The 17,506-nt window shown below is 41.2% G+C and overlaps 1 protein-coding gene across 1 annotated transcript in view; it reads left to right on the forward strand.

The window, feature by feature from the left end:
- DEPTOR (DEP domain containing MTOR interacting protein) overlaps positions 1-17,506 on the forward strand; it is a 97,476-nt gene that overhangs the window by 36,797 nt on the left and 43,173 nt on the right. The window contains exon 4 of the mRNA XM_016207710.2: positions 15,080-15,258. Within this exon, the coding sequence (XP_016063196.2) occupies positions 15,080-15,258 (179 nt within the window). The remainder of the gene's footprint in view (positions 1-15,079; positions 15,259-17,506) is intronic.

Here is a 17,506-nt window from a genome sequence, read left to right on the forward strand (position 1 = left end):
CCCTTCACATGCTAGAAGATATTTGGGAGGCATTTGGAGCTACAAAACTTGGTTATCTTTCAGCAGTTAGAAAAATAGATCCCTTTAAGAAAAAGTTGAACTTTGGATTATTAAGTGTCCTATATACTGATAAACAGAATTAGCCATCAAAGAGAATATGAGTTAGAGGTACAATGTGGATTTTCCTTACTACAACTAATAGTTGAACCCCACATTTGAAACTAAGCTTGATTTCATCTTCAGACATAGAGGAGATTCTCAGTTCTAATCTAACCTCAGTCTTAAATGGAGTTAAACCCCTTCTAGGTCTGGTTCATAAAGACATTAGTCTAGTTTTTTATCTAAAGGGCTGTTGGTTTTATCTAAAGGGCTGTTGAGTTTCTCTCTCCACCCCTGGTAGTCTCTTTATTCTCCCTAGGAGTGTAGACCTGATTGAAGAATTGGTTTAAATGCCTGTATGCCATTCAACCTCTGTTGAGTTCCTACTGCTTCCTTTATATTCTGTCTTCCATAAACAGAAAAAGAAGTATAAAGGAAAACTGTATCCAAAGGGGAAAAGCCCTTTTGTATGTTTTATCTTTTTAAAATTTATCTTTATTGTTGAAAGCATTACAGATGTCCCCCTTTTTCCCCCATTGACCCCCTCCACCCCATGTGTGTTTTGTCTTATCAGAGGTTTCTCTACCATGTGCCCCTGGGAGTGTACACAGATTCACTTTTTCCCCTTCTCTCCCAGTGCCTGGCACAATAAATATTTGCTGAATGAACAAAGGACTCTGCAGACTGTGATGGCTGTGAGCTGCTGAGCTTGTACTGTGAAAGAGCTCCAGAGAGCTTGCTATTAATGACAAGCAGTGATAGCCAGAGGTTGACCTTGTCTTACCTCTTCAGGGTTTACAAAGCATCTTATATATTAACATGTTTGGTCCTCATGTAACTCTGTGAGTTATAACTAGTAGACACAATTAATCCCACAGCAGAGATGGGGAGCATATGCTAGAGAGAGGTTTAATGAATGATATGACTCTAAATCATGAAGATGGAATTAAAAAAAAAAGTCTCCAAGCTTTTGTTCCATCTCCGGTATGGACACGCTTTTCAGACTGAGATCCTTTGTTCTGCAATTGATTCAAATTTTGTGTTGAAAATATGTTTGAATTATTTGGCAAACTTTAATAAAAATAGTTTCTAATATGTTACGTACAGCATTTTCACAGTTTACCTGTGTTGCTCAATTAATTAGTAGCTTCATAGAATCTTGCAATAAACAATTTCTGCCTTCTTGGTTTATTTGAAGAGTGTCCAAAGATTGCATTGTTAGTGGGTCAAGAGTTGTTACTTTCTGCAACCTCTTATCTGGATGACACGGGTTGATTATGATACCGTATAACTAATGCCAAGAACTGTTAAGTGTCTTGAGATTTTACCCTACTAGCAAGCCAACAAGTTTCCTGGCCGTTTCATGGATGCTGGGAGAAAACACGAGACCCCTGGGTTAGGGACAAAAGACAGTTTATTACCTTCTGCAGTAGTAATAACTAGAGGTATCATCATTTTTTGGAACCAGTTCCCCAAGCCTTGTTCCCACAGAACAGCACAACCAGGACCATATGACACCTGCCTGGGTTGGGTTACAGAAGAGGAACCCCAAGCTTGAGGAACCTGACTCTTTTGTAATAGCCTTCAAGCACTCCTGCTCTCTGGCCCAGAAGGAGACATTATCTGTATCATACTGGACCATAAGCAAATCTGGAGACACTGCCTTTATCTTCCAAGCCTGTTCATTATGCAGACATTCTTGAAAAGATAGTCTAGAAAATAAGTTATCAGTGTTTCTGCCTGCAAGATAGGAAGAGATGTGAGAGACCCATGGAGAATTATCTTCCAACAACTAAAACAAAACGCACAAATTAAAGGGCCATCATCTCTTCTCATATCATCTCTTCTGTGTATTTAACATTGACTTTAGAACAAAACTTTAAGTGGTTTCATTCTATGTGCAGAGGAGTGTTAGAAAACAAAATTCAGCTGAGTAAATTGGAAAATCTAATTGGCATTTTAAGCGAATCATGAATTGGGCAGCATCCCATCTAGCAACCGGAAGCGTTGTACAAAATGGAAGGTTTTCACTGGAAGAAGGATGGAGCAAGGGAGCTATTAGTAAAAGAAAAGAAAGTATCATTTTGGGGCAAGACACCTTTTCTTTGGGAAAAGAGGAGGATTTTTATCACATAGGTTGCCTCTTCTCTCTATGGGGGATGGGGAGGGCCCATGTGACAGATGACTTGACTAAAAAAATTCCATACTGGTTGATTAAGATTGTGTTTCTGGGAGAGGCTGAAACTGCAGTTAGATCAGGTATTTCATCTAGGCCTGTGGTTTTCTCCTCAATAGGAGTTGAAGAGACCGTGGCGTAAGCCTGAAGATTCTGATGATAATGATGAAAACAGCAAACATAGGGCATTATTGATGTTTATTGTATACCAAGTATTTTATGTGTGTCGTCTTATTAAAGCTTCATTCTAAACCAGTGGGATAAATACTGTCACTGTCCCTTTGGCAAATAAGGAAATTGAGACAACAGAGGTAGACTAACGTGCTTACCTTAACACAGCTGGAAAGCGTGGGCAGCATTTGAATCCTGGTTTCCAGCTCCAGAGCCCATGATCTTAACTGTTTTCAGTCTGCAGCGTCTACTTTGCAAAGATGCTACAGCTTCGATACAGGCGATAGCAATAGTGAACACCACTAAATAATGGCAAGCAATACGCAAAGTAATCGATATGTAAATGGAAAAATGTGTGTGTCCTGACTCTTACCATGACCTGGTTTTGAAAATTGCATGTTCCTTGCTGTTTCTTGACAATGCCACCCTCCCCCTCCTACACAATATATGGCAATAATATTAGAGCTTTGTTCACATGCAGGGCAGCTAGCAGGTCAGCTGAGCTTGTCAGAAGTCATCAGCCCTGATTGTCACCTACAGATTTCTAGTTCTGGTTGATTATTTAGAAATGACTTGATTTAAAGATAAACCTGTTGCTGCTTCAGCAGTAGACTGAGTTCATTGATGGAGATTGACTGTACTGGTTACTTCTGCCAAGTGTTCTTAATCCTGTGTGACTGTAAGGCTACGACCCAAGTCTCTGTAGCATCGATTTTTTGTCAGTCTATCTCTGTAGTTACTTTTTGATTTGGAAAAGCCATTCAAGATTTCCAGAGTTGGAGAGGCATGCGTCAGAGTTCTTTCCCAGCCACTGACTGAGACAGTCAGCCTTTCTGAGTCCGTTTTTCATCTGTGAAATGGGAAGAAAAGGCATAATTCCTATATCAGGACTAAATGAGGTGAAATTCCATGGAGTCTCATCTAATGCAGGATATGTTATATTTTTAATATGTAAGGGAAAATGCATGTAGTCAAAATATCCTTGTGTTAGCCAAGTTGCACTTAAAAAAACACAGCCTTTATATGCTAGAATTATATTCAGCATGATAAAATGCAGGACATTTCTGTTTGTCTTCCAGATCCATTCTCTCCCCTTTTCTAACCTACCCTGGGCCCCAGAAGGCTGTTTTATATGGACTGTAACAGGCTCCATTGCAATCAACTAGGTCAGTGGGAGGCACTAGCAGCAAGTAGGTGGGAGGGAGGACAGTGAGGTCAGAGTGTTTTCTTATCTGTTCCTCTCCTGCTGTTGAAGGCTAGAGCTCCTCTCAGGCAGCCCTTTCCTTGTGTGTATCTGGTTTAGGCTCTGGAAACTGCCCTCTCTCCCAAAGCCTAAAGTTGATGATCACCACCATCTGCCAGCCTGGGAGCTTCACCATACCTTTTAGTTTCCCTTAATCCTGCCCATAGCTGTTGGAGTTCTCTTACATAAACTACCTTTTATTAGCGCATTTGCACATTTTTGTCATTTCCTGCTGGGACCCTGATTGATAGAGCCTGTGAGATCCACCTGGGAACTGAAACGGGTTGTTTCCTGTCTAGAATGGAGAAGAAGGCAGAAAGGTCCACACGCTCAGTGGAAATGCCACTTGCTCTTGCTGGTTTTTGTTCTGAGCATTAGAACTGGCACAGGGTACTCTCAGTAGCCACTGTTGTATGAGCAGGAAGTGCAGTTGGATTATAATGAATGATTTTGGCTCCTCTCTGCTCCTGTATCACCCTGGGTTCTAGCCTAGCAACCAGAGCACCCATCTCTCCAAGGTGATTGTGTCTGTTTCAGTCTCCCAGCTTGACTACAAGCTCTTTGATGTCTTGACCTTGAGGCCACATACATCTTTGGAGCCTCAATGTCCAGGATAGCATGTGCCCAATAAATGTTTGTTGAAGAGATGAACAGATAGATAAGTGGATGCATGGAAAGAAGTCAATGGACAGGCTGTTTTTCCTCTAACCTGTGGAACGTTCAAATTTGAGTAAAACCAGTAGTATGTATTTCCTATTGTAAGATCACTCCGATTATGTTTACTCATTGTATCTTCTGATGATAAATATTTAAAGGCTAAGAATTATAAGCATAGCCATTATTTACTGAGCACTTCTCTGCTCTAGGCACCATCCCAAGTATTTTTCACACATTATTTCTTTTCATTCTTTCTACACCTCTGAGAGGGAGAGGTTTTCACCATCAATTTACAGGTGAGGAAAGTGAATTTGAGATGGACTAAGTAACATGCTTTAAATCTCCAGTTGCTGAAGAGTAACTGGCCAAAAGTTGCTCATAGTGCAGGCTCTTTACTTTCCCACAATTGCCATTAAAAATTTAAAATCAGTGAGTGAACCTATAGAAATTGAATAATATCTCTAGCATTCTTTAACTCCAATGACTAGTTTACATCAAAGGTCATTTTCTTCCCGTCTGGAAGAGATTAGGAACCCAGGGCCTTTTCTAGAGGAAATAACTCATTTGTTTTTCAGCTTTGAGATTCTAGCCTGAGTGGCTCAAGGGGGATGGGACGGGGTGAGGCTTCCCCAGACATTCTGCAACAAGGGGGAAAAATAACCCTCAGAATAGAAGAGGAAGAGGACCTTCTGAGAGAAGAGGCAGACGTGGAAGCAAAGTAAAAGTGGGTCTTGCATGAGTGATACAAATGGGAGACGGAGCTGAGAGTTTTCACAGGAGGGGGATATTCTATTTTTCAGGCTTTGTTTGGAGGCTCCTGGGGTGGGTAGCTTTATCTTTAAGCACAGAGAGATGATTCCAAGAGGTGTAGTGGCTGTGTTGTTTTTCTTGCTTTGTTTGCTAAATGGAAAGACCCCTGCTTAATTATAGTTTTTTCACAAGCTGGGGAGTGTAAGCAAAGTCATTGTTCCACCAAATGCAAAAAAGCACCAAAGTGACAAAAAGCATTTAATAATTTCAGAGCCCTTAACAAAGAGTCGTTCAGCCAGAAAGAAAGAAAATCCAGATAACATTTTAAACTTTATTAAAGTTCAATTTGTTGTTAAAGTTTAGCTACAAAGGTAAATTTATTGAAGTGTAATACATATTAAGTACCCATATCATAAGTGTGCTGTTCAACAAATTTTCATAAACTGAACATGCTTATGGAACCACTCAAATAGTAATTTTTAGAACTTGCCCTCTGTATTCTACCATGGTTTAACATCTTAAATAAAATTAACTTTTGCATCAACGTTAGCATTCTCTAGAATATAAAATATCCTTTTAAGAAACTGAACTTCTTTGGCTTTTTTATGTTTCACCCGTCACTTGAGTGGCACCTCCTCTTCCAGAGTCTTGGAATTGGTTCTTCTGGATGATTTGGACTATTGCCCAACCTGACAAGAATTGACAAGAGTTGACAGGGGTCAGCTTTCCAGAGAGAGAGAGAGAGAGAGAGAGAGAGAGAGAGAGTGTAGCTGTGCACATCTTTTGCGCACTGCTACTTTGTGCTAGGTGATGTGCTACATGCTTTATACAGATTAGCTCTAATTTTTACAACACCGTTGAGGTAAGCATCATTATCCTCATTACATATAAGAACAAACTCAAGATTATAGAGCCCAACAGCAGCTTGGATGCCACAGTCAGGAGAGTCAGCCCCGGGACTGCTTCCCTTTGCCACTATCTCTCTGGAACTGTTATGCTAAAAGGCGAGAGGAAGAGATGGCAATTAGTGAGCGCACTCCCAGATTCCTCCTGCAGTCACTGGGATGTTGTTTTGTACTCCTCGAGTTCCTTCCTGCACCAGGACAGATAGATTCAGGAAGACTCAAGTCTAACCTTTCCATCGCATTTCACTTTAGCAGACCATTTCCTCCCCTCTGGTTCGTGCTAAGAGACTGCTTCTATGTCAGTGATTTTCAACACCTGTGCTGCAAGAATTTTTTTTTTTTAATTCTCTTTTTGTTTAAAATATTGCATATGTCCCTTTTACAATAATTTTTAAAACATGCAACACCTGACCATTTAGTCAGGGGCGCTGACCTCTTTTCCCCTTAGACTATCAAATAAAAATATGACAACAATAGCTGTCTGGTGTGAATGAATCAAAATTATACCTATTTTTTGTCAGATCAGCAAAAAATATAACTTTAAAAAAAAAGTTTTTATTGATTTTAGAAAGAGAGGAAGGGAGAGGGGTAGAGAGATAAAAACATCGATGGGAGAGCGAAACATTGATCGGCTGCAAACCGGTGACCTCTTGGTTCATGGGTAGATGCTCGAACACTGAGGTTGGGCAACATTTTCTGGTGCGCTGCAGAATTTTAGTAATTAGTTTATGTGCGCCACCATAAGCTGAAAAAGGTTGAAAATCGCTGATCTGCATGAACAACAGTGGCTCCAGTTTTCGGAGTGTTTCCTCACCCCATTTCCCCCAGACTGCCATTAGCATTGGTCCTTTGGTGCTGACGACTTGCTGCTGGTTTCCAGCAGGTGGGCGAAGTCAAAGTGGGTAAGAGTAGTTTCAGAGTAGTTTCAAGCTGTCACGAACTTTGTTTACCTTGCTTCCTCTTGGTCTTCCAGAGTAGGAACCTCACTTACTCTGTGTATACCCAGTGACCAGCCCAGGGTGGGGCCTTCATTAAGTGCTGATGCAGTTGCTGAGCTGAAAGCACCGCGGCCACAATACAAAGCAAAATGGGGACTGACCTTCATCATACCAAAGGACCATTATGTGTCATCTTTGTTATCCTCAGTGACACGCCTGAGCTCAGAGTTTATCCACCCTGTCACCTGTAGAATCTGAAGCCTTTCTGACCCAATGGCTGCCTATCTCCCGAGCTTATCTCTGCCTACTTTGTGGTCCCTCCCACCCCCGTGTTTGCCCCGTCCTGCCTCTAACTCAGCACTGAGCTGCTCGTCCTGATCTCTCCTTATACTGTGCATTTGTACTGGCCACTCCTTGATCCTACATCGTCTCACTGTCTCAAAGCCAGCTTCCATTTCTCCTTAACCTGGAGCTTCAAAGCTCCCTCTGGTAGACTTAGGTATTTCATTCCTTACTTTCCTTTCATTCTGTATATGCTTCTTGCTCTGTTTTAGTGTTTGTCTGCCTTGCTCAAGGGTTTTTTATTTTTATTTACTTTATTTTTTCCATCCCCACTTATCCCCTCTGTACCCCCTTTCACTTTCACCCACCCCCATTGCACATAGGTTTTTAATGTTTGCTTCCCCACTGGATAGTGGGTGTGGTGTGTTATCTCCCTGTGGTTTTGATTTGCAGGGCCCTGCTGACTAATGATGCTTAGCATCTTTCTATTTGCTTATGGGCCATTTGTATATCTTCTCTGGTCTTGTGAGATCATTTGCCCACTCTTGCATTGGGGTGTTTTTTTTAATACTGAGCTTTAAGTGTTCTTTATATATTCTCGATGCAAATCCATTATCAAACTTGGGATTTGTTAATATTTTCTCCCATTCTATGAGTTGTCTTTTCACTTTCTTGCCAGTATCTTTGAGGCATAAATATTTTAAATTTTGATGTAGTCTAATTTATTTATTTTTTCTTTTTTCGCTTGTGCTTTTCTTGTCATACCTAAGAGTCCTTTGTCAAATCCAAAGTAATAAAGATTTACCCTTATGTTTTCTTATAAAAGAAGTATGGTTTTTATCTCTTACATTTAGGTCTCTAATATATTTTGAGCTATTTTTTTGTATAGGGTGTGAGGTAAGGGTCCATACTTCATTCTTTTGCATGTGACTCTAATTTTCTCAACACCATTTGTCGAAAAGACTATCCTTTTCCCATTGGATGGCCTTGACACCCTAATAAAAAATCAGTTGACCATAAACATCTCAAGGACATGATTTTAAATCTGTTTCAGAGAGGTAGTCTTATGATTGTACAATGTAAGACCTTGATTTAAAAAATTGCAGAGGCTGTCTCCCTTCCTCTTTCACATCATTTCCACAAATATGCAGGACAGAGCTGCTCTGTCACCAACCCTTTAACCTGTCTCTACTTGTCATTGTGTTCAGTTTTTTATCACTCTTTTTTTTTTACCTCTTTTAAATATATTCATATGTATATATTCATATTTCCCCTAGCTGGTATTGTCTTCAATTTTTCTTCATTACTTCATCTTACCCCTCCTAAACTTTCCTTTAACCCCCTTTCTTTCTTTGTTTCTGGCAACAAATTCTTCTATTCTAATAATTATGAAAGCTTCCAAAATAAATAATAACCATTCCTTTAAAAAGAGCTTTTATAGTATGTTTCAGAACCCAGCTGCCCTTGACAGTTATTTGAAAAGACTCACAGAGATTTGAATTGTCTTGAATTCATCATAAAAGTGCCTGGTGTCTCTCCTTCTTGTGTAATTTTTCGGTTATGAAACCATAGCTGAATGTAGCCTTTTAGGACAGCCGTGGACTTGGACTCCACACTCAGCTTCTATCTAAATCTGTTCAAGTTCTGAAAATGTTTAATAGAACAACACTCAAAACCATGGGGAATATGAAAATTACAACTTAGGTTCCAGAATATCAGTCACTTCAGGGCATAAAACCAGCACTAAAAAGTTCTGGCTCCTAGCAAATTTTAAATAGCCAGCAAAGAGGAAGGGTTTTACCATCAAAGACAACTAACACTCTCCATGACTGTTGCTCGTGGTCGTCTTAGTTTCCAGTCAGTTGCTGAACAAATATTTACTAAGCACCTAATATATACCCCCCTCCCTGCGCTGGGTTTTCTAAGAAATAAAAAGCATTTAAGATGAGGTATCCATCCTTCAGAAGTTTCTAGTTTAGCTGGAGGGGTAAATATAGTACATTAAAAATGGAGAGGCTATATAAACCATGGCACTGACTTTCAGTTCAAAAAAGAGAGAGACCTGTATAGATCGCTCTCTTTTTTCTGGTTACTCCTCACCCAAGGATTTTCACCCCCATTGATTTTTAGAGAGAGTGGAAGGGAGAGGAGGGGGGAGAGAGAGAGAGAGAGAGAAAAACATCGGTGCCTGAGAGAGACCCCTCAGTGATGGAACTGCAACCCAGGTACATACCCTTGGCTGGGAATTGAACCCACAACTCTTCCATGTGCTTGCCGATGCTCGATCCACTGAGCTACTGGCCAGGGCTGTAGTTTTGCTCTTTAGTTGGGATACTTTCAAAAGGGGATTAGTACTTAATCTAGCCTTTTAACACAGAGCCCCACTCTCTCATCTAGCACCTTCGCACAAATGAGAACCAGGCTCCCTTCGCCCTGGCCTTCGGGCGGGGGCGGTCTCTCACGTCCATACAGAACTGCTCTCGTGGAGCTGGGCTGGACATCTGCCCTTGTTTTTCCCTGAAGCCAGGTTCCATGGTGCAGTGAACAACCTGTATCACTGTACACAGAGCCCCCTTTTTTCTTAAGTTTGGATTTCTCCAGGAAAAAGAAGGAGGGAAGATGTGAGAGAACAGACTGAGGAATGAAGGTGAGAATGAGTGTGTTTAATTCAGTGTGTAGCGTGGAGACAGTGAAGGAAGGTAAAGGATATTGGTTGGCAGAGTGTACAATGCTACTTTTCCTCCCTTTCCCTTACCTTTTCCAGTATGTAATATTTTTACTCATAAATATTAGCTGAACAGCTTTCTGTTTACTAGTTCCCAAACTAATTATTATGAAAATCATGTCAATCAGTAAAACATCTGTTCTATAAATAATAGAGGTGTGCTCAAAAACACCAATGTTCATGTAAGTATTTCTCCCTAATTAATGCTTTCTTGCTAATCACATAAGTCAATGTTATATGCTCAAAGTGTATGTTGGAAGCATATGTCTCAATACACAATTTGTACTTTGAGAGCTACTTTATTATATTGGGAATTAATATAAATATTTGTGAGGAACAAGTCATCTGGTTAAACATAAGCTTAACCTTAATATTACTTTTTTATTGATAACAAACAGTTATAGACATCATACATTCTCTCTGGGGAATAAATTGAATAATAGAGAAAAACTATTCATAAGTTACCCACAGGGGTAAGTAGCACTTTTACTATTTGGGTGAATGAATTTTTAATTTTTAATAGTTATTATGAATATAGAGTTGTATACTTTGCTTTTAAAAACAATTTATCATTATATTAACACTTGACTTTTCTAAAAGCATTCTCTCTAAAATCTAAAACATGTTCTTGGCTCAATAGCCTACGGGTCATTTTGACTCCCTCCCTAGACTGTGCCCTTGTATACCATTCACAAATGTTCCCATGTTATATAGGGCCTTTTCAGCTCGTTTGAATTTTTTTCAATGTACAAGGAGATCACTATCAGCTTATTTCTATTCCTGTACTGGCCCCTAAATGTAGCAGTTCCTTCTATTGTAATGCCGCCTTCCCCCGGGTTAAAGAGAGTCTGGGAAATCTGAGTCACATATATCCAGGAAAGGCTGAAGTCAGCTCCCATGCACCATCAATATCTAGTGAGTACTTGCAGGAGGTGAGTGTCCATGCCTAACACCTCGAAAGGCCTGTAGCTTTATGTCGGGATTATAGGCCAGCAAGGACTAAAAATGAATTTGTTCCATAAAATCTAAGAGTTTCAGAGCATCATACACATTTCTGATGACTAATTAGAATGGAATTGTTATTCTTGTCTATAGAAATACACACACAATTTTAATTTATTTTGCCACAAAGAAAGGTGTTTAGCTTTATTGAATAATGGCTCCATCTAGAAAACTTTTATCATCGTCATCATCATCATCACCATAATCATTGTCATCATCATTACCATCATCATCATTACCATCATCATCATCATCATTATCATCACCATCACCATCATCATCACCAGCACCATTACCACCATCATCATCATCTTCATCACCATGACTGAAGTGTATTCAGTGTTTATGGTGTACTGGGACCATGACTGCAGCATTTCATGCATTATCACACTTAAGCTACACAACACCTGCCCAAGGAGGTGCCATTATTATGGCCCAAGGAGCCACCTTACACTTGGGGAAGCAGAGTCAAGGAGCTAACAAGTGTGCAGAGTTAGGACTTAAGCCATGTTTGTCTTTAGATCTCATGTCTTTAAAACTATCTCACACTTTAGGTGAAGTGAAAAAATATTAAATGAGGAAGAAACAACACAAAACTGTGAATGAGCTATACATACTGGAATTGCCTTTCAGCTGACTAATTAAAATAAAGCCACATGATAGCTAGTCTCCAGAGATGGCCCCACACATCCACCTCTTCCTATATGTGATATGGTTCTTTCCATGAAGAGATGGCACATGTGTCCCCTCCCCTTGAGTCTACCGTGTGTCTGATGGCTCAAACAAATGTAGTTCAGGGTAATTGACATCTGTGTCTTTTGAGCTTAGGCATTAAGAAGGCCTGGCATGGCTGGCTGACCTGACAAGAGTGCCAAGATAATTCAATGGGGAATGAATAAGCATTTCAACAAATGGCGCTGGGACAACTGGATAGCTGCATATAAAGCAGTGAGGTTGGACTTTTATCTCATGCTTTGTAGAAAAATTAACTCAAAATTGATCATAGAACTAAATGCAGGAGCTAAAACTATAAAATAATTAGATGAAGCCTGGCCGGGTGTGGCTCAGCAGTTGAGCATCGACCTAGGATCCAGGAGGTCACAGTTCGATTCCCGGTCAGGGCACATGCGCAGGTTGTAGCCTCGATCCCTAGTCGGGCGTGCAGGAGGCAGCCGATCAATGACGATCCTCTCATCATTGATGTTTCTCTCTCTCTCTCTCTCTCTCTCTCTCTCTCTCTCCCCCCCCCCTCTCCCTCTCTCTCTCCCTCCCTCCCTCCCCCTTCCTCTCTCTGAAATCAATAAAGATATATTTAAATAAAAAATTAGATGAAAACTTAGGAGTAAATCTCCATGGGCTTGAGGTAAGGAATGGTTTCCAAAATGGGACACGAAAAGTACATGTGACAAAAGAGAAATGGATAAATTAGATTACATCAGCAGAGTTACCATATGACCCTGCAATTCTACTTCTAGGTGTATATCCAAGAGAAATGAAATGTATGTCCACAGAAAAATTTGTATATGAATGTGGCATATCCAACTCTCTTTATATATCAAATACCATTGAATTGTGCATATGAAATAAGTTAATTGCATGGCAAGTGGACTATATCACAATAAAACTATTAAAGTGTCCTGGCAGTATCTGCTTCCTTCCTCTTCAGTGCCGCACCTCAGTGTTCAGCCTGCCTCACCGGAGAGGGAAGCTGTGTTGACTCAGGAGCACCACAGGGCCAGACACCCTGTCCTGGCCACCATCTGCCTGCAATTGCATGAGTTACCTCCAGCAAGACTGATAGAGGGACTGCCCAGTTGAGGCCCAGGCAACCCACGGAATCTTAGGATATAATTAAATGGTGGTTATTTAAAGCCGCCAAGGTTAGGGGTAGCTTGTTACATAGCAAAACATAATTGGAACAAGTACTAAGTCAAATTCTTGCTTTAACACTGTGACTACATATTAATACTAAAATCAAATCCCATGAGAGGCTTTATCTTGAAGAGAGGAACCTGGATGAGGACATGAGTTGATTTTAAGGGGAAATGAAATAAGGAAGAGCTGAGGGTGGTGGTGCATGTTTTAATAAAGTGGCAAGCCAAGCTAATCCAGGCAAGCCTGCCAACTGGTCTCTTTTCTTGGCAGCAGCCGCTGACCAGCCACTTGTCTGGAGGCCACCAGCTACTTAGCAGAAGCTCTAGAAGGCTGACAGGTGGTGTTTCTGGTTATAAGAAGTGACACCAGTAAACTCCCATCCACTTGTTCTCCTCATACCCTGAAAGGAAAATCACTGAGCTGGAAGAGTGGTTAGAAACAGAGGTGAAGGCCAGGCGTCTGTGTCTGTATTTTAAATGGAGGGAATCACTAAGGTGGAAACTCTTGATTCACCTCACCTCCACATGGGGACATCCTAAGGGGGTCATTTTTAATACACTCTTGCAGGGGAATGCACAGAAATGAGTTTCAGTCGTTCATTCAGTAAATACTTTTTTAGGAACTATTGTGTTAGAAACATTCCCGAACCACGTAGACAGGGACTCTTTTCTCAAAAAGCTTACAGTTATGAGTAGGTGATTCCCCGAGGGCTCTGAAAGGGGATTTGGCAGGGAACTAGGGGAGCCCTTGGAAGTGGCACATGGTCCATATTTGTGGAATTACAGACTACTTCATAGATGAAATAATGTACGAAACTGGAAAACTTAGGCTAATTTTACTCTATTTTCACTCCAAAATATCTTGAGAGTCAAAAGAAAGGTTGAAATGGTGGTATGCCTACTTGGGCATGCACGTGAACTCTTCAGTTCTCCTTTCTGGAGTCCCATTACCAATGTAGGTGGCCAGGTCTGCCCCCACGTGGCTTTATTCCATGCAGTTTATTTCCGGAACCTCCCAGTATTTGTTCATTGTTCCTTCAGTACTTTCTGGGTGGTGTGACATGCCTCTTTTTGTGGGTTTTCACATCTTTTTGCCATTGCCCACTGGTATGAATGTTATCTCTTCCTGTAAAACAAATCACCCCAAACTTAGTAGTTTAAGGCAACAATGATGTATTATTTCTCTGGATTCTGTGGGTTGCATGGCGTTTCCCTTGCTGTTTTCATCTCAGGCTCATTCATAACGGTTGCTGGAGGGTCAGCTGGGCTAGAAGGTCCAGGATCGCCTCGTTCACGTATCCGAGAATTGGTGCTGGCTGTTGCCTGAGCCCATCAGTTCTCTTTGTGACCTCTTTACCTCCAGGAGATGAGCCTTGCTTCCTTACATGGCAGTCTCATCATAGCATTACAAGGGGGTGAAGCTGGGAGCTGCAAGGCCTCTGAAGGCCTGGCCTTGGAAGTCTCATATGTCACTTCCACTGCATGTAATTGGTCAGAGCAATTCACAAAGCCAGTGCAGGTTCAAGGGAAGGGGAAGCAGACTCCATCGTTTGATGGGAGAAGCAGTGGAGTTGCATTGGAAAGAAGCATGAGAGGAGCTGGTGTGACCATCTTTGCACATAGTTGCCTAGAAAATGTCTTCATGATTCTGTCACTTGGGTTGATGCATATGTAGCAGTTGTCCTTTCCATCTTCTAAGAAGGGCCTGGTCATTATTATATTAAATATAATTCTTATTGCTCACACCAACTCAGCTGTGACTAATCCTTGGAAAGCAGCCTAGTAGCTATTTCTTTCTTTCCTTTTTTTTTAGAGAAATATTGATTTGTTGTTCCACTTTATGCATTCCCTGGTTAATTCTTGTATGTGCCCTGACCAGGGATTGGACCCACAACCAGGGCATATTGGGATGGTGCTCTAACCTACTGAGCTACCCGGCCAGGCTCTTGGGGCTCTTCCTGTAAGGGTGGAAATTTCATCATGGGAGTCTTCAAGATGGCTTATCTGAATGCAGTCTGCTAATGCTAGAGTTTCCGTAGCATTTTCAGTTTTTTTCCTAATTACTAGGAGAAACTGCATCTTGTTCATGTCTAAAGCAGGTCCTTCTTTTAAGAATTACATTTGTGAGCACGTGACAGCCACATCTGTCTGTCTGACAACTTTGCTGTGATGCTACATAGAAGCCTATAATGTAGGATTTCAAATGAGCTCTTTTCCTTTTGTATAGGTTTATTTTGTGTCCCTTTCTTCCTCCCAGGCTGATGAGCCCTGAAAACACACTCCTGCAGCCCCGAGAAGAGGAGGGGGTCAAGTACGAGCGGACCTTCATGGCATCTGAATTCCTGGATTGGCTGGTTCAGGAAGGTGAGGCCACCACAAGGAAAGAAGCAGAGCAACTATGCCACCGGCTTATGGAGTATGGCATCATTCAGCACGGTGAGTGTATGGCTCAACTTTTGCCATGGTAACAAGCAAACCTAAAATCTTGTGGATTACCACCATAGACATTTCTCACTCATAGGTCTGTAAGTCAACTGTGCCTCTGCTTGGGCTCAGCTTAGCTTGTCCCCAAGCTAGGGGTCAAGTTCAGGTACTTATTCCATGGCTTCTCATTTTGGGACCCAGCATAAAGGAACTTCCATTCTCTGGAATGTTTTGTGTTTACAAATGAGGGCAGAAGCTAAAGAGGGCAGGCAGATCCTTGTAGTATCTATAAAAACTTATGTTCGATATGATTTAACATTACTACTCCCATACCCAGCTGGCTACAGGAAGTCATCTGGTCAAGTCTGAAGGGGAAGTAATGCCTCTCACAAAGTTGGTTGCAAGGTTGAAAATTAGCTGAACCAGGGAGAGGACTTGGGGAACTGGGTGTAAAAGGTGAAGGGATTAAGAAGTACAAATTGGTGGTTGCAAAACAGTCACAGGGATGCGAAGTACAACACAGGGAATATAGTCAATACTGTAATAACTATGTATGGTACCAGGTGGGTACTGGGAATATCAGGTGGGAACACTTTGTAAAGTATATGATTGTCTAACTACGATGCTGTACACCTGAAACTAATGCAAAGTAATATGAATGTAAACTGCAATTGAAAAATAAATTTAAAAAAAAAGAAAGAAAACTTGCTGAATCTTGCATGGCACAAGCTGCCACAGTGAAGTAATCCAAATGATCTTCATAAAACTTTTACTTTCCTTTTTGGGCTGAATCCTAATGATGCAATATAACCTGTTGGTTAAGAACTCTATTAGTTATCTATTGCTGCATAAGAAATGACCCCAAAACTTAATAGTATAAAACAATAGTAAACAATATTATCTCACACAGTTTCTGTGGGTTAGGAATTTGGGAGAAATTAGGTGGATAGCTCTCTCTTGAAGTCTTCATGAGGTTGTAGTCAAGATGTCAGCGGGGCTACAAGTCACCTGAAGGTTGACAGGCTGGAGGATCTGCTTCCACAGTGGCTCACTTGTATGCCTAACAAGTTGGTGCTGGTCGTTGGCAGGAAGCTTCAGTCCATTGCTGTGTAGACTTCTTCATGACATGGCAACTTGGCTTCTTCTAAAGGGAGTTGTCCGAGGGAGTGCAAGACAGAAGCCACAATGGCTTCTAACTGAGCCTAGAACGTCACACACTGTCACATCCTCAGTACTCTATTGTTTACCAGGTCAGCCCTATTCAGTGTGAACACCAGGAGGCAAGGATCACTGGGACCATCTTGGAGGCTGGCTGTCACAAGAACATAATCTCTGGGATCCCAGCTCGGCCAGTTATGAGCTATTTACCTTCTCTCCTCTGTGAAGTGGGCATACCTGCATAGGGTGGTTGCAGAAATATATGTGATTAGACATAAAGTACTTGGTTCACTGCTCTGTTCTTAATAAGTGTTCAACAATTTGTTAACATAGCTGCAAGGTGTAGGTTTGAACAGTGAGAAAAGGGCCAGGAAACAGATGGGCATTTCAGCCTAAGTCAAGAGGAAAGGTAATACTTTTTTTTTTTTTTTTTAATATATCTTTATTGATTTCAGAGAGAGGAAGGGAGACAGAGAGAGAGAGAGAGAGAGAAACATCAGTGATGAGAGAGCCATTGATCGGCTGCCTCCTGCACGCCCCCTGCTGGGGATCGAGCCCACAACACGGGCATGTGCCCTGACCTGGAATCAAACCGTGATCTCCTGGATCCTAGGTCAGTGCTCAACCACTGAGCCATGCTGGCCAGGCAGGAAAGGTAATACTTGAGTCATTCTTGCTGTGAAGTCCCTACCCCCACTTCTGTGTAGGCCTAGGATTTCTATTCCCAAGGCTAGGAAGATAACAGTGGAATTACAGAGATAAATGAAAGACACTTGAAATTATTTGGAGCCATGTTTTACAAACAGCAGATTGCAACTCTTTCTTTATTGGGCTTTGAAATAAACTTAAGGAGCTATTCCAGCATTAAATTTTTTTTAAAATAGATTAGACTAGACTCCTACTACTCAAAGTGTGGTCCGTGGACCCAGAGTATCACTGGGAGCATGACAGTAATGAAAACTCTGATCTTACCCAAGTCCTGCTGAATCTGATATGCATTTTAGCATGATGTCCAAGTGATTTGAATGCCCATGAAAGTTTGAGATGCCCTGGACTGGATTTAACTGGAATAGAAACATCAGAGCATATTTTATGTACTAAG

Source organism: Miniopterus natalensis, chromosome 16 (genome assembly GCF_054644295.1).
Source record: "Miniopterus natalensis isolate mMinNat1 chromosome 16, mMinNat1.hap1, whole genome shotgun sequence".
NCBI classification, from domain to species: Eukaryota; Metazoa; Chordata; class Mammalia; order Chiroptera; family Miniopteridae; genus Miniopterus; species Miniopterus natalensis.